The sequence below is a fragment of the Natrix helvetica genome (genome assembly GCF_964273705.1).
Source record: "Natrix helvetica genome assembly, chromosome: 2".
Taxonomy (NCBI): Eukaryota; Metazoa; Chordata; class Lepidosauria; order Squamata; family Natricidae; genus Natrix; species Natrix helvetica.
In genome coordinates, this window is record NC_138552.1 from 106,489,425 (window position 1) to 106,512,874 (window position 23,450).

General features: G+C 44.5%; 1 protein-coding gene across 4 annotated transcripts in view; it reads right to left on the minus strand.

Annotated features, from left to right (window-relative positions):
• TBC1D2 (TBC1 domain family member 2) overlaps positions 1 to 22,104 on the minus strand; it is a 46,017-nt gene extending 23,913 nt beyond the window's left edge. The window contains exons 1-8 of one of the 4 annotated variants that reach the window (XM_081942260.1): positions 22,010 to 22,104; positions 21,400 to 21,894; positions 20,493 to 20,574; positions 12,752 to 13,198; positions 10,825 to 10,963; positions 9,048 to 9,186; positions 6,214 to 6,332; positions 5,015 to 5,187 (exon numbers count right to left, since the gene is read on the minus strand). In XM_081942260.1, the coding sequence (XP_081798386.1) occupies positions 5,015 to 5,187; positions 6,214 to 6,332; positions 9,048 to 9,186; positions 10,825 to 10,963; positions 12,752 to 13,162 (981 nt within the window). In that variant the 5' untranslated portion in view covers positions 13,163 to 13,198; positions 20,493 to 20,574; positions 21,400 to 21,894; positions 22,010 to 22,104. Of the gene's footprint in view, positions 1 to 5,014; positions 5,188 to 6,213; positions 6,333 to 9,047; positions 9,187 to 10,824; positions 10,964 to 12,751; positions 13,199 to 14,415; positions 14,693 to 14,724; positions 14,906 to 20,492; positions 20,575 to 21,399; positions 21,895 to 22,009 lie in introns of those variants that run through there. The other 3 variants (XR_014174458.1, XM_081942261.1, XM_081942262.1) reach the window with 3 other exon arrangements.
• Between the last annotated feature and the right edge of the window lie 1,346 nt (positions 22,105 to 23,450).

Sequence of the window (23,450 nt, forward strand, 5' to 3'; positions counted from 1 at the left end):
CCCATCCAGACCCCAACGGCTTCCAAACACCGGGACATCACTTCAACAGCCTCGTTGGGGTGGCTCGGGGTTGAAATGTACAGCTGAGTGTCGTCAGCGTACAGATGGTATTCAACCCCAAAACCACGGATGATCTCGCCCAGCGGCTTCATATGTATTGAACAGAAGGGGCGAGAGGACCGACCCCTGCGGCACTCCACAAGAGAGTGGCCTCAGGGTCGATCTCTGCCCCCCCGTCAACACATATTGCATCCGGCCGGAGAGGTAGGAGCCGAACCACCGCAAAACGGTGCCTCGGACTCCCATCCCCTCCAGCCGGCGCAGTAGGATACCATGGTCGATGGTATCAAAAGCCGCTGAGAGGTCTAATAGGACCAGGATAGAGGAATAACCTCTATCTCTGGCCCTCCAGAGATCATCGACCAACGCGACCAAGGCTGTCTCTGTGCTGTGTCCGGGTCGGAAGTCGGACTGGCGTGGGTCTAGATAGTCGGATTCATCAAGGTGACGTGGAAATTGCTGCGCCACCACATTCTCAACAACCTTCGCCAGAAAGGGAAGGTTGGAGACTGGACAATAATTAGCTAGCTCCATTGGGTCAAGCGAAGACCTCTTGAGTAAGGGCCTCACCACTGCCTCTTTCAAGGCAGATGGTAAGGATCCCTCCCCCAACGAGGCATTCACCAGGCCCAGAAGCCAGCCTCGTGTCACCTCCCAGGATGCCAGTACCAACCAGGAGGGACACGGGTCCAATGAACATGTGGTGGGTCGTAGCCGTCCACGCAACCTGTCTAAATCCTCGGGGGCAACAGAGTCAAACTCCTCCCAGAGTGGATTCACAAGACTCGCTGTTGACGGCCCGTCCAGACCACTGGAGGGGGCCCATCCGCTTCGGATCTGAGCGACTTTGTTCTGTAGATATTCTCCAAACTCCTCTGCTCTTCCCTGTAAGGGTGCCCCCCGCGTCTCCTGAACCAAGAGAGAGCGGGTCACCCTAAACAGGGCGGCAGGGCGGTTATCCACAGACGCAATAAGAGCGGCGCAATGTCTACGTTTGGCCGCTCTCAATGCCACAAGGTAGGTCCGTAAATAGGCTCTTACCTGTGTTCGGACAGACTCGGAGCGTGAGGACCTCCACCTGCTCTCTAGACGTCTTCTATGGCGCTTCATCACCCTGAGCTCCTCGGTATACCAAGGTGCCCGGGTGAGTCGCTGCCGTAGGAGAGGTCGCAAAGGCGCAACCCGGTCCAAGGCCCCAGCCGTCGCCCTATTCCAGGCGGCCACTAGGTCCTCCGACCGAGCGCGGGTCAGGGCTACAGGTAATGGCCCAAGCTCCGTCTGGAACCTATCTGGTTCCATCAGGCGCTTGGGGCGGTACCAGCTTGGACGAACTGGCTCCGCCTCCTCGCGGTGGGGGGTAGCGCCAGGGAAGTCTAGCCGGAGACATGAGTGATCTGACCATGACAGGGGGGTAATATCTAAATCCCCTATTCCCAGATCACTGGTCCACTGCTCAGATACAAAAACAAGGTCCAGTGTGTGACCACCTTCGTGTGTGGGGCCCTGAATTAGTTGGGTCAGGCCCATGGCTGTCATGGAAGCCATGAACTCCCGAGCTACCTCGGATGCTGCTCCCGTCGACGGCAGGTTGAAGTCCCCCATAACTAAAAGTTTGGGGATCTCCACCGCCGTCTCCGAGATCAGCTCGAGGAGCTCGGGCAGGGCTGCTGACGTATAGCGAGGAGCCAAGTATACAATCAGCAAACCCCACTGCCTCCCTGGGCCCCATTTCACACCAAGTGACTCACACCCGGATATCTGAGGAACAGTGAACTCCCTCGGCTCTAGGCCATCCTGTATAACTACCGCCACCCCTCCACCCTTACCCAGGGCCCGAGGCTGATGGAATGCATGGAAACCTGGTGGGCACATTTCCACGAGGGGTAAACCACCCTCGCGACCCAACCAGGTCTCCGTTATTCCTGCAAGGTCCAGCTCCCCCTCGGAGATCAACTCATTAATGAGGGGGGCCTTATTAGTCACGGACCTTGCATTGCAAAGCATCAGCCGCAGGCCCTGTCTCTGTAGTTCCCGACCACCTAGGTTGCGGGGGTTGGTACAAACGACCGGGCGTAGCCAGCAGCCACGGTCTCCCAACCGACCTTGTGATCTCCTCTTGTCCTCGCATCCCCCCCTCCCCGCGACCGTTGCAATAAAACAACCCTCTACTGGAATAGCTTGTTCCCTCACCCCCCCCATTCCGCTCACTTCCCTCCTGGACTCACCTGTTCGTCTGGCACTGGCTTCCCTCCTGGCCTGGTTATCCCCCCCCTCCCTTCCCAGAACCCCCTAAAAACAATATAAAACATTTAGCTAAAAAGCCCCTCAGCTTCCTCTTCTTCCACCTCTCGGGGTTCACAAACCCGTCATCAAGGCTGGCCCTTGAGAGAGCCAAGGGCCATACCTGCGAAAGAGGGGCCTCCCGCAGGCGGAGCAGGTCAGACCTCGAATAAATTAAACCGTTGTAATAGTCCCAGTAGGGTAGGGGTGCAGATGATGCAAAGTTAGTAGATAATAGAGTCTCAGTGGAGTGGAGGGTAGGAAGTTAATAAATAGAAGAGTCTCAATGGAGGGTAGGGGATATTCCAGTGTCCAGGTGGTACTTGGTGCTTGGAGGCAGGGGGGGGAGGGCAAGAAATGATTAAATATCCCAGGTGGTAGGGGGAAGGCAAAGGTAGCAAAAATGGTGGAGGGTAGATGAAAGTTCAGCTCAGCTGTTTCCAGGTGGATACAGCCCCCCCGATGGATGGGAAAAAATGCTACAAGAAGTTCCACTATCGTTAAAAAGCTTCATAGAAACATCTCTGATTCGCATGACCCAGAGCATATTTTACAGACACAGAGATAAAACAAAAACCAATACAAAATATACAAAAAACACAATATAGGTACAAGCATAAAACTGATAATGTAATGAGCATAGTATAAAACAAGTAATTTAGACTAACTTGGAGTAATCCTCTATGACTCACAAAAATTACGTACCACAAAATACATCTAAAACTGGATTAGCTATCCAGGCCAGGCCAGGGAGCATATCCTGAATGTTCCTGCTGAAGTAAAACTTTTCAGCAAAGGGAGAGCTCCTTTATGGAGCACAGCTTGAAAGTTACACTAAGTTCTCAAAGGTTGAATCTGTTTAGCACCTGTTGAGTACGGGTATCATATTTTTCAGACTATAAGATGCAACGGAGTATAAGATGCATCAAGATTTTGAAGAGATTTTGAATGAAAAAAAAAGTTTTTGAACTCTGCAGACCTCCCAAAAAGGGCCCATTTTTCACGAAAACGGCCCTGTTTTTTGTCAAAAAAAGGACATGCATAGCCTTTAGGAGGCTTGTGGAGTGATCCTGGAGGCTGCAGCGGCAAAAAACGGCTCATTTTCCACTCATTTTGCCCTCCCTAGCCCCCAGGAACACTCCACAAGCCTCCTAAAGGCTATGCACAGCCATTTTTGCAAAGGGGGCGGGGTTTCGGGAGGCCAAAAATGCTGTATTCCAGGGGCGCACGCATATGCCTGCTAGGCTCAAAACAGGGCACAGGGGGAGCATGCACATAAGTGCAGGGGGTGGGGGAGCACAGGGAAGCGCATGCATATGCAGTGGTGGGGAGAGTGCGGGGTGGAGGAAACCCCCCCCCCCATGGCCCATTTTTGGTCCCAGGAGGCTTATTAGGGATGCTTGCTAGGCCCAAAACAGGGCACGGAGGGGGAGCACGGGGGGGGGTCATGTGCGCATGCATAGAGGGTGGGGATTATGGGTGTTGACATGCAGTGCAGGCTGTCACACACGCACACACGCTTTTCACACGCAGGAGCAAAAAAGGTTAGTCATCATAACCTGAACTGTACTATTCTTCAATTACCTCAAAGTGTTCCTACTAGTGTTCTTTTTTATGGAAACTGGCTCCCTTAAATTGCACCCCGCAGGTGATCTAACACAGAGTTGCCCAACCTCTCCGGCTTTGCGGACCAGCCGGGGAGAGGGGAGAGACTATGTTTCTGCATGAGTCGCTGGCAAGCACACACTCACAGCTCCATTTGTGTGATCATCTTTCACATGCACTTGATGTTGTAACAAATGGAGCACACGTGGAAGTGCTCACCCGCTGCTCATGCAAGTAGGGATGTGTATTCACTTGCACTCACCACCGTTTCTGCGGCCAAGTACTTCATGGCTCACTAGGGGACCGTGGACCAAAGGTTGGGGACCCTTGGTCTAACATCTTTAAGTTTTCGTTCAAAGTTACTATTTTGCCCACAGCTTTAGCCTCATTTATGCTAACCAATGCCCTTATCTTGAAATGGAAAAGGGGCTAGAAGAGAAGCTGGATGACTCGATTTTCTCCCACACATTAATAACAAACTGTGTAAAACAGATTGCCTCCTTTCTTCTGGGTTTTGCTGCCCCCACTCCCTTTTAGCACTCCAAAGTCATGAAATATAAAAAATATATAATTTAACACAGTACATAAAATATGCATACTATTAAGAAGAAATGACACTTCTTCTTAATATACTTAAGTCAGGGGTGTCCAAACTTGGGAACTTTAAGACTTGTGGACTTCAACTCCCAGAATTCCCCGCCAGGGAATTCTGGGAGTTGAAGTCCACAAGTCTTAAAGTTCCCAAGTTTGGACACCCCTGACTTAAGTAATATACTACCTAAGTTTCTTTTATATTAAAAGTCAAACAACTTGCAGCCTGGATGATTAAATACATTTATCAATGAAAAACACCAGGTTTATTTGCTGGCTAGAACATGCCAGTCCAAGGGCATTTTTCCAGAAACTTTTCCAGTTTAATTTTGTTTTCCATTTGTCAACAACCTGCATTATCACTAGAAATGTATCAGGAAACAATTTCTAGTCCAACATTGTCTTCTACATGGCTGGATACTTGATTAAAATCTTTTGATTGATCTAAACTAGGTATATATTTTAAGGGGAGGCTTACCTTCTGAGATTTTACTTCCTCTGTAAGAATCAAAACTTGGTCCTGAAGAGAAGCTATTTTTCCCTGTTCTGCTCCTTCAACAAAATAATGAAAACTGCTGTTTGCTTTTTTGTATTTTCGGAGTGTTGATGGCTTTGGTCTCATTTTTGTATCCTTCTGCATCTCTGCCATGACTGAAACAAATAAAAATAATAGAGAATAACCTTCTTGCAATGGAAGATCTCAGAATTATATTCTGAAAAGTTAGTAAAACATTAATATCTGCTCTAGATAAAGTAACGAGATTTATGAGCAATCACCTGCATGTTTATCAGGAAGTACATAAATAAATCAAATAAACCTTTATTACGATCAAAGATCAGCATAAGAAGGGTAGGGTACAAGTAATTTAAAAGCAAAAAACAAAACAAAAATCCAATCACATAAAAAAATATAACAATAAAAATCTAAAAAACGAGTCTAAATGGAGAGAAGTTAAAAACAATAAATGGGCATAAAACATGATAAACTATATCTATGTAATACAAATAATTCAATGAATCAATTATAAAATAGGTAATAATAATGGTCTAGATGCTCATTAAAATTAGTTTGTGATACAGGTCATTTTCTCTCAAGATTTTAAGTACTGCTGTGCAGAATGTGGCAACATTGTATGTTGTAATAGGGTTGATACTATATGAAAGCAGCAGAGGGTATAAAATTGTCTTGTGCACCCCAGGTATTTTTGCAATAATGGCTAATTCAAATGTAGTATAGGCACTGGAGAAGTAAATATTGTTCCAGAGATGTTCTTTCAAGCGGAACTGGACTTTCTGGTTTTTCTTTGAAGGCATTTCGCTTCTCATCCAAGAAGCTTCTTCAGCTCTGGATGAGAAGTCTTCAAAGAAAAACAAGAAAGTCCAGTTGCCTCTTCAAAAACACCTTTAAGACAACCATGACCTGGATGACTAAGAATCTCCATAGATAAATGTTCTGTTGTTTCTACAAAGTGAAATAATGAATTTGCATTAGAGGTAACCCTGATATAAGTTCCATTCAATGTAGCGGGGTTTATTTTTAAGTAACATTCAGATTGTATAACTATTTTTTTGGGGTTCATCTCCCAGAGTTTCCCTTCATAGATTTACTTCATAATACGATGACAAAATGCAACAGGAAATGTCTTTTATACATTATCATAAATGCAAAGTGAGTACCTGTATCCTCAGTTTCTCCTTTTAGGTGCTCTTCATCAACAATGATTTCAAAATTATCCTCAAAACTACCACTGTCTCTTCGGTTCTGACGGCTGCCACACAGATTATGCACTGTGTTTCTGAAAGAAGAAAATTGCACAGAAAAACTAATGCTTAGATCAAAATTCTAGATCTCACTATAGTGGTTAAGGCACTTCTGGCTGCAGTATTTCAGAGGGCCTGTGGAAACTCATGTGTCAGAATATACCTTCAAACTAACCCCAAAAATTCCCTGCAGACAGAAAAGCAGAAATTAAAAATAAAATAAAAACCACACTGGGTTTCTCTGCGTGGCCTGCAAAATACAACGAAGCCTCAAATGGCAAAAAAGATATAGACACCATCATAGTTGGCCAGAAAATGCCAACTCTTTGCAATTGATTTGGAATCGACAGATTTTTACAACCAATATGTGGTATTTTAATGCCTAAAAATGTTTGCCTAGTGAAACACTAAATCATTATGAATTACCACCTGGTGTGAAAAGTTAAAATATTCAATGAGAGCCAATTTGATCTAGTAGTGAAGGCATCAGATTACAAATTAGAAGAATATGAGTTCTAGTCCTGTTTCAGGCATGAAAGCTGGCTGGGTGACTTTGGGCCAATCACACTCTCTCAGGCCATTACATCATGCGCGGATGACAAGCTGGTCAGTCAATTCTTGTTGCAACCAATGTATCAACACTTGTTTGTTCTAAAAAAAGCAGCCCTACAGTTGCAGGAAAAGGCTAGAGAAAAAAATAGTTGCAAATGTCATTTTGTTTAGCAAGATGTGGTTTGCTTTACTGAGATCAAAGTATTATAGAATTTGCTAGGTCCAAAGTGTTTCTGTTTTCTCAATTTCATCTGCTTTTAATACAAGAGCAGAGAAACAGCAGTTATAGTAATTGGTGGTTAGGTTTAGCTGTTTAGGTTTAAACTTTATAAAGAGCTGAAAAATTAAGCAAGTGTTTTATATTATTTCCTATAACGTATCCTTCATTTCTTGCCTGGTAAAAGAGAAGCAGAATTCAGAATAGCAACTTTAAATCTTTTCCAGCAATATTTTTCATTTCTGGGATTGAAACCAAAGGTAATCATGTACTTTCAAACGTAGCACATCATTACAATCAAAAGTATTGGAAAGCACTTTCTGCTCTCATTTATCAGTTCTTAATAAATAAAAGGGCTCGTTAATCTGTTCATGTACTCTGCAACTAGCATCTCACTCTCTTGTTGAATTACGACATAAACAAAGTCCAAATGAATCAAATATTAGAAAATAGATATTTTCATGGCTAGTTTTGTGTAAGACTGTCAGTTTGGTGTAGTGGTTAAGGCACCAAGCTAGAAACTGGGAGACTATGATATCTAGTCCAGGCTTAGGCATGAAGCTAACTAGGTGACCTTTGGCCAGTCCCACCTTCTCAGCCCTATGAAGCACGCAAAGGCAACCCACTTCTAAAATCTTGCCACATAAACTGCACAGACCTGTTCAGGCAGTTGTCAGGAATCAAAAACGGACTTGAAAGGGGGGGGGGGAGTTTTGTGCAATCATTTTACCATATTCCGATACATCTGTTGACAAAGTAATTTAGTGGCAAATGAAATGTTAATTTGTATTGCTAGCCCATGTATGGTATGCCATATGCTACATAAATAAACGTCAAATCTCTTGGTGATGGACAAATATTTGATTTAGTAATCCTTTTATTCAACTGTAGGTTAAGTTACATGAGTTTACAGGTGGTCCTTGAGTTCTGACTGTAATGGAGGCTTACCTAGCACAACTGTAACTAGTGACAGCCACCAAACTGCAGTCATGTGACTGCAGGACAGTGACTAACAGAAATTCAAACCCAGGTCATAAATACCTCACAGATAGATCTATTGTAACTTTGAATGATCAAAAGCGACAGAGTCATAAATCAAGGACCATCTTCAGAAATGGCATACTATGCATAAATTGTTCACTGCCAGAAGACCGCTGAATCATATCTTGTTTCATTTTCCTCACATTAGAGGGGGAAAAAACCTCTTAAAGTGCTTTAGACTTAATGGTTTTCATTAGAGCTAGATCATGCATTTAACAATAATCTGAGTGAAAACTGAACAAAATTAAAGAAATCAGGATTTCTAAAACTGTAATTGTGTCAGTTTGCACTTAATTCTAGGCAAAAGCAACCATTTTATTTAAGTGTTCAATTTAAAAGAATTTCTATATTAATTATTTTCTTTAAAAAAAAGATGAAGACAAGTATTCAGTTTTAAAATAAATAAAATGTTTAAAAACTTTGTGTGGTGGTTAAGACATCAGCCTGGAACTTAAGAGCTTGGGTTCTAGTCCTGCCTTAAGCATGAAGACAGCTGGATGACCTGGGGCTAGTCCCTCTCTCTCAACCTTAGGAAGCTGGCAAGGGCTAGGGCAATATTCCAAAATATTGCCAAGAAACCTGCAGGACTTGCCCAGGGAATCGCCAGAAGTCAAAAAAAGTGAATACCACACAATCACTATCAACGCCTTGCTAACAGAGGTACCAACGTATGTCCTCCCTCTCCCCACTCAGCTAGTGACTACTGTAGTCAGTTGAGAGGTGAATAATAGTGGATGAAGCCAGTCAAGATTGCACAGGGAAGAAAACTGGGTGACAGCTCACAGATTATTTCTCTGCTATGGAATACATGACTATAGCCTAAGGACTGGCAATTCTATTCATAATGTCCAAAGGGCACCAAGTTAAGTAAGATGGCTACTTCAGCGCAATATATTTGGCATGGTTATTTTTCTGGCATGCAAACAAATGAAATAGTTACTGAATTTCAATCCAAGGATGTTTGAGAGAGATGTTCTGAAGAGCAACAGAAGTCGGTGGTGCTGGTAGAGAAGCTGCCTTTATGCCAACTACATCTGTGGGTGTTTTCACTGGGGGTAAAAAATCCTGATCTGCCTCAGCTGCAAAGAAAGAGATAAAGCTTAACAACTGGCAGTCAGGCAAACTAAATCTACAGATCACATGGCACAGCTACATCCTGCAATGCATCACAGTATTTGCAGCTGCCTCTTGAACAAACTTTGCCCTATGACTTGTAACTACTTCTCCTTCAACTCTGTGTAGACTGTATCTAAAGAGGCTTTGTGGGAAGGGAAAATCCGGCCACCAATCTTTATTCTACTAGGGAACAGACTGGGTAAAATCCAGTATTTTAAGAAGGTGAAGTCAATGTTGGCTAGTTCTCAGATTGTTTTAACTTCCTAAAATTAACTTGCATTTTTCTTTCAGCTGCTGACAAATTGCCTTCCTGCAGTTGGGCAACCTATGTTTGGCTTTTGCTTAATGACAAAGCAGGGGCACACCTATTCTTCTCTTACTTTGCCTCCAATAGCTGAAATACAGAAATTCTGTTTTGTTGATTACACTGACATTCTCATTTTCTACAAAAAGGGGCCCAACCAATTTCATTGTATTTAAGTACAATGACAATAAAGATTATACTTATACTAACAGCTAACAACTGTAATAATTCAAAATTTAACAAAATACAACACCAGAACTAAAGAACATAAAATAGAAAAGAACAGAAAGCTATAAAGCAGTGAACAAAACTTCATTAATTCAAAGTTTATTACACACACATATAAATATATAGATCAGAATCCAAATTATAAACATCATCAAATGTTTCAGCTAACTTTAAATCAGTTTCAGGGCACACCACATGAACTCAATGTGTGATTTTATATATTTTCTTCCCCGTTTGGAAACTTGGGGGTATGTGGATTGGGCCTAGGTATATACATCTCCTGTGGCATTAACACCTATTTTAGAAAATGCATCCTTGTCAAGGAAGGCAGCATGCAGCTTGTTTATTGTGGGATATGAGATTGAGAAAGACTCCAGCTGTCTATTAGCAATAAATTGGGGACAAACTAAATGTTTTTAAAATAACTTTTACTTGGTTTATGGAGCAAGACTGAAGGACAATGTTCAGGATGACCAATATTCAGAAGGAGGAAGCAGAAAAAAAATGCAGGGCAACAATTAAAAAATTTGCAGCAAATATATGCATTTAGAATTCTTGTATGATGGAGACCTGTAGTATGTGGAATCAAACTGTAGCCAATGGTCATCTTGATCTCTTATCAGGACAAGCATAAGTTTAATGAATCAGAAGCTACTGCTTGGCCTTCCATGCATTTAGAAGGCTGCAGCACACTTTCTGCAACCTTATATTAATTTGTTTAATAATGTTGCTATGCTGAACTGATTACAGTATGAAAGATACTGGATTAGAGGTGGGAGGGAGGAAGATATGATGTCACCAAAAGGGATGGAGCCATCCTTTTCAGAGTGAAATTAGGAGCAGGATGCTTTGGGGGCCAAACACTCTCACTCTATCCCTCTTCTAAAACAGTCCAAAGTCATACTGATATTGAGCAGCACAATCTGGTGGCCTGATGGGGAATCAAAAACAGCGTACCACCATAGAAGTCAAGGGATGAAGAGCTGCCTATCTTGAGCTACATAACCTCTAACAAGAGTACTCCTCCTGTTGCAATTCAAGTTCAAGCTAGTGTACTTTTATTACTTACTGTTGCTCTGCTGGGCCTCATGCATGGAAGGAAAAGATGGCATGGTTTCAACAAAACCCTTTGCCTGTTTATTACAAAATTCCCAGCGTTTCAGCTGCAGTTGTTGTAGCCAATACATCATGGCTTGTTTGTTGACAGCCTGTACAGTCATTCAATTTAAAATCAAAACAAAAGAGAAAAGATATAGTCTTTATAACTAAAATAGTTTTTTTTCAAAATTGTTGCTGTTCAGATGGGTTGGGAATGCCACTTCTAATATTCTTGTTTATCACTAATCAAAATCTTTATTACACTCCTAGACCAGCATAAGAAAAATAAAATACAAACACTTAATAATAAAAGCTAAAAAAATATAAAATACACAAGGTTAAATAAATAAAAAAACTTTAGTGTATATATCTACCTATGTGTATATACAGTGTATGTATATATACATACACACAAACACTGTACGTACAGTACATGCATACAAAGATATACTGTAATTCTAAAAAACTTATAAGAAGGAATAGACATTAATAAAAAATCTTATTAATCTATCATAATGCACTCTTAGCTAACAAGTTGATTAACTTTGCTAGTGATTTATAGATGAATCTTATTCATCTATAGCATGCCAAACAATTACAGATAGCCCTTGACAACAAAGATGATTAGGGGACTGGAGACTAAAACATATGAGGAACGGTTGCAGGAACTGGGTATGTCTAGTTTAATAGAAAGAAGGACTAGGGGAGACATGATAGCAGTGTTCCAATATCTCAGGGGTTGCCACAAAGAAGAGGGAGTCAAACTATTTTCCAAGGCACCTGAGGGTAGAACAAGAAGCAATGGGTGGAAACTAATCAAGGAAAGAAGCAACTCAGAACTGAGGAGAAATTTCCTGACAGTTAGAACAATTAATCAGTGGAACAGCTTGCCTCCAGAAGATGTGAATGCCCCAACACTGGAAGTCTTTAAGAAGATGTTGGATAGCCATTTGCCTGAAACGGTATAGGGTTTCCTGCCAGGGGGTTGGACTAGAAGACCTCCAAGGTCCCTTCCAACTCTACTATTGTATTGTATTGTACTTACAACAGTTCATTTAGCAACTGTTCAAAGTTACAACGGCACTGAAAAATGTGACTTATGACCATTTTTCATAATTACGACCTTTGTAGTATCCCCATGTTCATGTGATCAAAATTCAGATGCTTGGCAACTGGTTCATATTTATGACTGTTACTGTGTTCCAGGGTCATGTGATCACCTTTTGTGGCCTTCTGACAAGCAAAGTCAATGGGGAAGCCAAGTTCATTTAGCAACTGGATTACTAAATTATCAACTGCAGTGATTCACTTAACAACTGTGGCAAGAAAGGTTGTCAAATGGGGCAAAACTCACTTAACAAATGTTTCACTTAACAACAGAAATATTGGGCTCAATTGCGGTCGTAAGTCGTGGACTATGCTACTGTGATATTTAAAAAGATGATTGTCCTGGACAGAATATATTTATCCACCCAGCAAAAAATTACATTTATTTGCATACAATGACATGTTTCATAACAATGCTATCTATTGAGAATGTTTAGAGATAAGCTAATAGGTTGCCCAACAATGTCATATTATTGTCAATAAAAAGATATCACATCAGTTTTTTTAAAGAAAAAAATTGCAAGCATAGCAGCTAGCCAGAACTTTTCAAGCTATATTTCAATACAAAGTTTCTTTAAATATTTCTAGCACTGAGTGGGTATTTGTTTAGCAATCATAGGCAAGAACACAATCAGTTTCTTACTTTATAATGTTTTGTGTAGCAAATTTAAACTTGGACAGTATTGAAAATATCTCTCAAGATGCTGACAGTATTAGTACAATTGGGGCTTCGGTCCCAATTCAGGCCACACCCACCCACCCACCCACCCTATCTTCCTGCAAATACATACCTTAAGAATAAAGTCTTTGATGGGCGTCCTGATTTCAAAAATACCCTCATCTGCTCCCACTTTCGGATCAAAACTCGCAATGGAAATCTCTATGCTTCCTAAAGGATTAATATCCTGTGCTGTCCTGTAGTATAGCAAGTAGCATTTATTTTCATCATAGCAAAACCAACGAGACTTCCAGGTCTTGATTGGTGCTTTAGAAGAACATTTATATAAGTAACCACATAGTTTTTTCCTGGAGGCTTCTTGGCTAGGTTTTATATCATCATTTCTCCAAACCTCAGGACATGGAGATACATTTCTGATGATATCACAACTGCTACTCCTGGTGTCTGCCATTTTTTCCTCTGGTGACATGTTTGATGTCCCAGGTACAAGAAGACCCTCTCTGTCCTCATGATCTGATTTCATGGCTCTTTGAACAACAGCTCTTTTGATAGTCGAATACTAATTGCAAAAAAAGAGAAAAGAGACACCAGTTAAGAACAGTAAAGTATAACCAGTCTAAGACCAATCACCTAAGATTATCTGAAATTCCAAGTAGAATATAATGTTTTTCAAATGCCAAATGCAGAAAAGATTTTTTTCCATTTGCCTTATTTAGATAAATTGGTGTTATTCATTCTGCTAAAGTCATAAATAAATAGAAAAAAATGTTGTTTTTTAAATATGTTCTTGGCTGTCATCTTTATTAGGAACAAGGAAGATGGCTCAAGTGTGCACATTTTGAATTCTTCTTTGGGCAGGAAGTTTTAGAATGTATAGACAAGAGGATGTGGTGTAATTTAAATTCCTTCTCTTGCCAACAAGTTTAGGCAAAATAGGAGCTGAACGTTGAACATTCATAATATTACATAATACAACGGAGAAATGTTTTAGAGAATATAAGTTGTTACTACAATGACTCTAAATAACTAGTCTTCCCATTACAGCTTTCTGCCTTCTCCAAAGTTGCAACATTTAACCTCTAGTCACCAAAAGACTGCTCAGCCCTGTCTTAAAAGGAATCGGAAGAGTTCCTAAAAAGAAACAGAAGTGGGAAAATCCTCTCCTGCATCTCCTCTGAAATACAAGAAGAACTAATAGCATTAGTATGACATTTGCAGATTTGCACACTTGTTTCTCTTCATTATGATATCCGCTATCATCTTTGTCATATAATTTTGTATTATTAGACAAACATCCCAGTCCTTATGCCAGGGGTGTCCAAACTTGGGAACTTTAAGACTTGTGGACTTCAACTTCCAGAATTCCCCAGCCAGCCATCTGGAAGTTGAAGTCCACAAGTCTTAAAGTTCCCAAGTTTGGACACCCCTGCCCTATGCCAAAGAACCAAAATGGAGACCTCAAAAATTTCAAAACCAGGCTTCCTGCCAGAAACCAGGAGATTGTGAATTCTATCATTAAAATGAATAAATGGGAAGACTGATGGCTGCCTTGAATTCCCATCCTTTCGTGGGGGTCCCACTATTTTTTTTAAAAAAAGGAAAGGGGAGAAATCTGTCTGCTTCTTTTCAAGCGAAATTTGCCATTGGATAAATTCTGTACGTTGTACTGACCCTCTCAACTCAGCCTACCTCACAGAATTATATTGGGGGGGGGGAGGGGAGAGGCTCCCGGAAAAAAAAAAGACAGGTTACAAAGCAAAGCAATGAAATGCCAACCTTGTTATTTTTCTTCTTCTTTTTTTACCCCACGCTACCTGTCTGCATATCCTTTTGGCCACTCCTGCGTCACAGGCTATGCATCAGGGGCGTCAAAGCCTCAGAGCATAGCTGCCCTGAGAAACATCGCGAGTGGTTCAGGTGAGCAATGCCCGGGAAGCAACCGTTGTGCTTCTCCTGTTTTACGGCACATTCCAAGGCGGCTGCCCTCCTGAAGTGAAAAAAGTTAACTTCTGCCTAATGGGCATCCCGATAGTCCACGCTAGCCGTTCCCCCGGAACCGTCACCGCTGCGACCCGCTCTTTTTACCTCGGCTCAGCCTGTGGCCGCCCTTCCATGGCAACGCTCGCAGCCGCCTTTGGACACCCGGCGGAGCAGGCCGACGCAAGGCGATCAGACAGCTGCTTCCTGACGGGGCGGGGCAAGGCGGTGCCAGGCAGTGCCGGCCCAACAGGCTCCAAGTCCCGTAAGCGGGAAAGAGAGCGAGGAAGCAGCCTTCTCCTCAAGAAGTCTTCCCGATTGCCCTCTTAAGCAGGAGTTCTGCTGCGGGCGCTTGGACTTGAATCACGGAGGCGTTGCGCAACGTAGCACACCGTTTGCAAATCTTCCCCTTGCCAGCTATCTCAAGGGAGGCTTGACTGAGCCTTTTGGCACCGGGAAAAATGCGGGGTTGGGCTGGATGGCGCTCAAGACCTCTTCTCACTTTTAGGGTTCTTGGATTGCAACTTTCGGTTTTACCAGCCAAAAGATCGGCTGAGAGCAGCCGGCAGTTACAGAAAAGATCGTAAAAAGGGAAATTGATGCAACACTTGACCGCGGTGCAACGATTAAAATATTTTGAATTATTCTAAAAAAAAACCCAGCTAGACTAATGCCGGGAATTAGTTCAACGATTTCTGCTCAATGATTTATGTGGGTGGGACATTCAAAGAAGGGATCCGACTGTTGGAAGAAATGTCCATCTGGACATTTCAGTTCCAAGTAGGAGAAAGACACTGGAAACATGGTGGCTGTTTGGAAAGATGGTTCAATCTGGACATGACCACATGGCTTGAGGTCCTGGGCAATTAAGCACACGGAAGACAGAGATTTATACCCTATTGAATGTGAGCTTATCCTAATGGTTGCAGTCAGAGTCCCATGGGGCTATGCAGGGGTAACTTTGTAAGTTGTCTTGAGTCCTAGGCTTGGTTGAATCTTGCTTTGAAAGTGTGTGGGACAATTCATATTACGGTTTAATGTCTTTGTCCTGCTTTGGATCTTGAGTGAGGGCTAATCCTATCACCCTATTGGCTAAAGACCTTTTGTCTTGTAAATAGAAAGGCCCAGTCTTTCTGGGGCTGCTTTCCAAGAGCATGCTTCTCCTTTTCTCATCCAGGGAGGTATAATAGTTCACCTTTTTAATATTTTCTAGAATACCTGTTTTTCTTCAGTTTGCTGCCTTCCTTTGCTGCCACAGTGGCACTACTGGAAGATTGTTGAGTTTTCAGCTACCGTTTATCATTTTTTTCCAAAACTTTTAACAGTTCAAAAAGAACAAGAGTGTGATGCTGCATGTTTGCTCTAATGCTTCTCCCAGGATAAAAAAAAGGAGCCACGAACATTTCAGTGAATTAAAGCTTTATATATCATCCTTAACATAGAATCCATCCAACCATTTAGTCTTTCTTTGGCTTCTTAACTCCATTACACTTTTCTGTAGTGAGGTCAGAAACTGAACAACAACAAAAAAGATAACGCCATTAAATCCCATACAACTTTTGATCCTGCTGAGTATTAACTTCAACTTCAACTTTGTTTCCTTATAGTGCCACCAATGGCATCTCAGCTGATGGCAAGATTAGAAAAAAAGCAACCCATTTCTAGCACTAAACTGGTTAACAACCTGATGTATTTTTAAATGCAGAAGCAATTTTAATTCACACAACCACCCCTTTAACCTAAGTGGATTTAAATCATATGTAGGAGCAGATTATAGGTAGTCCTTGGTTTATGACCACAATTGATCTCATTTCTGTTGTTTTAAAAGCAAAAAGAGCAAGAAAGACAGATCTGCAGGTCACTGAATACGTGTGAGCAAAATAATGGAATTGTTCCCATTTTTGTTATTTTCTGTTTGTTTCCCAATTGTTTCCCAGACAGCATATACAAACCCTGTTATTCTAGGACATATCAGTGGAATGGTTTGTTTTCAGAACTTGTGGATGCTCCGTTACTGTAAGGTTTTAAGAAGAGATGGGACAGCCACCTGTCTGAAATGGGTCTCCTGCTTGAGCAGGGGATTGGACCAGAAAACCTCCAAGGACCCTTCAAACTCTGTCATTCTGTTATTTAGCTCTGTGAATACAGATTCTTTCAAACCAGAATGAAATGTATACAGTATGGAGGTTGAGAGAACAAGAAAGTAGTTGTCAAGTTTTTATTTAAATGGTCTGTAGCTCCAATTACTATAGCACTAAAACATGCCAGCACAAGGCAAAAAAAGGTTTCAAATCATAGTCAAATCAGTAAAAAATCATTATTATTCAGAATGTGATAAAGACCGTTGGAAGCACCCTATAGTGAAATTTATAATCTTCCAGTTTTCTGTATCCTGAACCTTCTCTACCTTTCTATGTAGCCATGAGCGTGCTGGTGAAGGAAATGTTCGCTCAGTACATCTGGAGGGCCCCAAACTAGGGGACTCTATCTGTAATTTCCTCTATTCTGTGTTGAGATTTCAAGTTATTATCTTATTCTATTGCAACAAAGAGAGTCGGAAGTTTATGCCTTTTCTTTCATTTCCCCCTTTTTTCTACATTTTCCCTCCCCTATCTTTCCTACTGTTTTCTTTTGTATCTTATATTAATTAATAAACAAACAAACAAGAGCAAAAAAAAAAAAGGGGGGGGAGAGATCCAAACCTGGAAATAGAGGACTTTACTTACAGTGAGAACCGTAAAGCAGTGAAACAGTTTGCCTCCAGGAGTTATGTGTGCTCCATTATGGAGATTTTCAAGAAAAGATTGGACAATCGTGTCTGAGATGGTATGAGGAGCCCTGCCTTCGGAGTTGGACTAGAAGTCCCTTCCACCTGAGGATTCTATTATTTCCTCTGTGCTTTGTGCCCCAATGATTGTGCTTCTTGTGAGCAGACAGCTTCCCACATGTAAGGCAGGGGCCACCAAGAGAGTCAGCCACCAGGCTGTCCAGCCATTCTTTGTTCAAAGTGAACTGTCCTAGGTTCAAAATGTGGCCATTGTTTCCCTGATTGCCAAGAGAATGAGTTTGCAATGAACACTCAGTATTACCCTTTAATTGCAATCCTGTTGGAAAATCCAAGATGTTGCCTTGCTTAAATTGTAAATAAATCTGAATAAAGCAATTAATAAAGGTAAAATATCTTCTGGTCAGCATTTATTCTGAACATTATTTTCTGCCCTGAATCATGATGTGAATTTCTGAGATTGTTGCTCATGGATCATACTGTAATGCTGAGACTGAATCTCATTAGAAACCAATGTAGCAAAGGGGATTCAATAGTTTCCCTAGCCAACTACTTTGCTGAAGGCCAAAGGCTCTTTCATCTTCTTGGGGTTCTCCTGGATTTTCTCGGCATGGGATCTTTCCAGAAGAGCCCAGCATCAGGTCAAGCTCTTGCATGTGGCAGAAATTTCCCATCCCAACCCTGAACCAAAGGCAATCCTCTCCCACCCAATAATCCAGACTACAGAAATGAAGAACTCGGAAACAGCTGGAACAGACTTTTTTTCTTTTTTGGAATGCAGACGGGAGCTGCCTATGACTTCCAATACAGTAATATATATGTTACATTAATTAATAAAAATGTAGTGTGAAACCGTAGGTAGAGGAAAAACATTAAAAGATCCAACATTTAGAGAGTGAAAACATTAAAATTAACCAAGAACCTGATAAAAATGACCAATATGCCTCCAAACTTTTAATTAATAAATTAAAAATGGGGGTTGAATTACAATATTGCAATAAACAATCATTTTTTAATCAACTTTATATCCTCCCAGATCACTATCAGGGGACTCTGCATGACTTACAACTTCATCAAAACACAAAAGAAAACAAGAACAGTGGGTGATGGAAGCTCATCGGAAAGCTAGCCTTGAAAATGAGGGATTTCCTAACAGTGAAATCAAATAAAGCAGTGGAACAGCTTGCCTCCTGGAGTTGTGTGTGCTCCATTTTCAAGAAAAGATTGGGCAATCATTTGTCTGAGATGGTATGAGGAACCCTGCCTTTGGAGTTGGAGTCCCTTCTACCTGAGGATTCTGATTCCACCTGTGCTTTGTGCCACAATGATTGCACTTTTTTTAACAGATAGCTTCCAACATGAAAGGCACAGGCCAGAGGCCACCAAGAGTCAGCCACCGGGTTGCCCAGCCATTTCTAGTCCAATATGATATGCCCTCCTTGTGTAGTACAAAATGTAGTCATTGTTTCCCTGGTTGCCTAGGAAACAAGGTTGTGAATTAGCCTTTAAAGCCACCAGCCTGTGCACAGCTGCCCATTCTTGCTTCATGGATTGAAATGCCAACACCTAGCTTAGTTGTGGCAGCACAAAGGCTTTTCAGAGTAAGTGTGGCCATTTCAAATGCCAAGAAACTGGTAATAGGGAAAAAGACATGTTCCCAACTCTTCTGATTGGCTCACGTCTATTCCTCTCCTCTTCACAGAACCTCTGGAAATCTCTCAGGTGTTCATTCGTTTTCTGTTGTATGAACACCAAGGTAGAAGACCTTCCTGTGCTTCCTGACAAGTACCACAACCTTGTCCTTAAACCCTGGGCATGGTGGGGCACCATTGATGGACTACAGGGCCTGTAAGAACCTCTGCCCAAGACAGCTTCCTGTCCACAAGGAGCTTGCAGATGGGCAGGCTGACTAGCCAGTCTTAGAAAGGAGAGGCTGAGCTAGATGGAGGTTCTTTGACATGCCACCTTCTTCCTTTGATCAGGACTGACGGCACAGGAACAGGATGAGCAGCTCATGGAAAAACATCTTCATTCCCAGGATGGTTTTGCAACATGGCCAGTGGAGGTTCAGGCCTCAAACTCAGGTGGGGGAAGGGAGGAATTCTCACTTGGAGGGGCCTGGCCTGCCTAACAAACTCAAGAAAATCCTCTAGATTCATGAAAAGATCTTGATGGCTTGGTGGGGAAAATACTGGGAATCTTGTCAGCCAAATTTTCCATGTTCTGCTGTCTCTTTGTCCTCTGGAATGCAACCCCTCCCTCCTGGGAATCTAAATAATGCCCTACCACATGCATAAAACTTTGATTTATACCTTCAAATGAATAATTGTTACTTTCAGGTTTTCATGGGTGTTCGTCCCACCACCTGGAAACCAAGATTGGAAGATGTGACACCTGTTCAATATTTGTGGAGGTATGTATTCTCAGCTGAGGAATTCTGAATCCCCCAAGAAGGAGGCTGCCCTAAAGAGAAAGGCTAGAAGAAATGTTTCCCAAGGGGAGGCATCTCTACTTTTGCTTTTGCTAAAGGAAGAATGACTCAGGGAAACCACATTGGCAGGCCAGCTGGTGGACCTCTTAAAGTCCCCAAACGTCCACTCTTGAAAAAAGAGTGTACTTTGATCTTTGGCCCTTCATTCTCTCCCCAGAAATGAGAGGAGTGGATTTTCAATGGAGTGGAGTGGGGTGGATTTTGGAGACCTCCAATGAGTTATTAAAATCTTATCACTCCTCACCATGGCAATAGTAGAAGCCCTTTCTCTGCAGATTTGTCAATATGCCACAGATTGTTTGCTTTATTATTTCAGGATTCACAGGAGGAATTCCTACCTTTGGATAAGGCTAACAACCAGAGACACATGCAGCAAGAATGGAGTCCCTGTCTATTAAAGTAGGTAGCATCTCAGAGGGTGAAGACCCCTGCTTGTTCACAAGGGGCTTGCAGGGTAGATAAAGATGAACAGGCTAAGTGGCTCATCTTGGAAAGGAGGCTAAGCTTAAACATTTCACTTTCTTCCTCTAGACAGGACTGAAATGGTAGAGGACGGGCGGAGAAAGAGGACAACTCTCCTAATGGGGATTCAACTCTTACCTCAGAGCAGTGACGTGCGGTGAGGTTGGTGAGGCAGCGATTTTTTTAGACTTCTGGACTTCAACTCCCAGAATTCCACAGCCTGGAAAAGATGCCCGCCTGAGGAAAGAGCCTTTTACGTCTCTGAAAGCCAGCCCGGGGTAGGATCCCTCCAGGATGGGCACAAGTTCGGCTTCCAGAGTGGGCAGTGCAGGCGCCAGTGGGCTCCTCCAGGCTCCCACCTTCCCAAAGCGCGTCCCTGTTTTTGCGGAAAGCAAAAGAATGGAGAAGAAACGGGGAAGCTTCGGGTGTGAAATGAGGCCACGTTCACCAGCAAAGGGCAAAACTCTCTTCCACGGCCTCATTTCATACCCGAAGCTTCCCCGTTTCTTCTCCATTCTTTTGCTTTCCACAAAAACAGGGACGCACTTTGGGAAGGCGGGAGCCCGGAGGAGCCCACTGGCGCTCGCACCGCCCGCTCTGGAAGCCGAACTGCCGGACAGGACTCCCCAGCTCAGCTGCTTCTCGGGCCGACGGCTCTTGCCAGACAAGGCGAAAAGAGCTGTGAGGGAGCGCCATGCTTGGCGAAAGGGCTCCTGGGGCTCTGAGCGTCCACCTGCCGCCACCTGCCTTTCGCTCTGCAGAGAAGAGCCAAGCGGCGCCGGCCCGGCTCCCCCGACCACGTGTTTGGCACCCGAGCCCTCCGGTTGGGGTCAACCAAGGCGGTCCAGCTCAGGGGAGGCCAGCCACTCCGTGAAGAGTCCGGCCCGACCTCCCTGCCGTCCCGGGATTCAGCCACGGCACCACCCACCAGAGCTGTGCGGCATCTGGGGGGCGCTTGTCGGGTGAGGGCAGCACAGGTGGGACGCGAACGGAGTGGAGGAGGCCTCTCCCCCCCACTTCCCCCGCCTGAGAGAACAAAGGGTACCTCTGCCGCCGCCCGGGCAACCTGGCCGGCCTCTCTCGTGGCGGCGCTCTGGCGCCAAGCCTGGGAGTCCTTGGAGGAGCTGGCGGGGGCTGCAAGCGCCGCAGGCTGGACTGGAGCCAGAGGTGATGCCCCTGTGGGGTACGGAGGCTGATGAAGGTTCTACCTGCCTGGCCTGGCACCAGCTGGCAAAGGCAGCCCACGTCGCATCGTAAATGCGGGTGGTCGATCTCCTTCTGGAAGCCTCCAGGGTGCTGATGACTCTGGAAGAGATCTGGGACACCCTCAATTGTTCCCGCTCAAGTGCCAGGCAGTCAGATTGAGCCACTCCGGGTCCGGGTGGATCAGACTCCCTTGGCGCAGCTCTACCCTCCTGTGGAATCTGCCAAGGAGGGAGGACCGACAGCTCCACCAGGTCCGCGAACCAGGGTCGTCGTGGCCAGTGCGGGGCTACTAGGATGATCTCTGCCCTCTCTGTCACTAGCTTCCTCACGACCCCTGGTATGAGAGGGAGCGGGGGAAAAGTGTACAGAAGGCCTGCTGGCCACCTGCAACGTAGTGCGTCGGTGTCCACCACCCCCCGGGAGGGAAACCGGGATAGGTAATCCGGAACCTGTGCATTCGATGGAGAGGCGAAGAGGTCTACCCTCGGCTGGCCGAATCTCTGGCTGATCTGTGCGAAGATGCTGGGATGAAGTTGCCATTCCCCGTGGTCTACCGTCTCCCTGCTGAGCCAGTCCGCCTGCTGGTTCTCCACTCTGGAGATGTGCTCCGCTAGGATCGACAGGAGGTTCCGCTCTGCCCAGCACCCCAGGTGCTTTGCTTCATCGCGAAGAGCCATGGAGTGGTACCTCCCTGCTTGTTCATGTGCGCCTCTGCCGCCACGTTGTCCGTCAGTACCAAGATGTGTTGTCCCGCGACCGTCTGTTTGAACCGGCGAAGGGCTAGGTGGATTGCCCTGAGCTCCAGCCAGTTGATGTTCTTTCGCAGGTCCGTCGGTGTCCACCGGCCCTGGGCCAACTGGGACTGAAGATGGGCCCCCCAGCCGAACAGACTTGCATTCGTGGTGAGGACCAGCCTGTCCGGTTCCCTGAAAAGAGACCCCTTCGCCAGGGAGGCAGACCTCCACCAGCAGAGGGAGAGCAGTACCTGAGGGGTCACTAAGACCTTGAAGTTTGCGTCGGCTGTTCCGTTCCTCTGGTGGGGAAGAAGGAACCACTGCAGGTCTCTGGCATGGAGACGAGCCCAAGGGACGATCCCGATGCAGGATATGAGCTTCCCGAGGAGTCTGGAGTGGAGAGCTACGGGAACAGATCGAAGCCTGCGAATCTCCTGGACTAGTTCCACGATGCTGTCCCTGCGTTCCTGGGAGAGGAAGACCCTACCCTCCACAGAATCTATAATGGTTCCCAAATGCTGGAGGCTGGTGGAGGGTGTCAGGTGGCTCTTCTCGAGGTTGATTGAGAACCCCAAGGAAGACAAGGTACTGATGGTGGTAGCGAGATCCTTCTCTGCGCGGGGAGCGGAAGGGGCTAGGACTAGGATGTCATCTAAGTAACAGTGGAGACGGACTGGGAGGGAACGGAGGTAGGCCGCGGCCGCAGCCATTACCTTGGTGAAGGTTCTGGGGGCTGATGCCAGCCCGAAGGGAAGAGCCCTGTACTGGTAGTGGTCTCCCTGGTGGGAGAACCTGAGAAACCTGCGATGATCGGGGGCAATCATGATGTGGAGGTAGGCCTCCGTGAGGTCGATGGACGCTAGGAAATCCCCCTGCCCTCCAGAATGGATTTGAGGGAGGCCATCTTGAACTTGCGGTAAACTATTCTGGAGTTCAAGACCTTGAGGTCTAGGATGGCTCTCCACCCCCCTGCACCTTTGGGGACTAGGAAAAGGTGTGAGTAGAACCCTGAACCCTTCTCCTCCTCCGGAACCGGCTCTATGGCTCTAATGTCCAGGAGGTGCCGGATGGCTTCACGCATGAGGGTGCACTTGGCCGGGTTCTTGGAGGAGGGAAAGGTGCGGAATCTACTGGGTGGAAGGGAGCGGAACTCCAG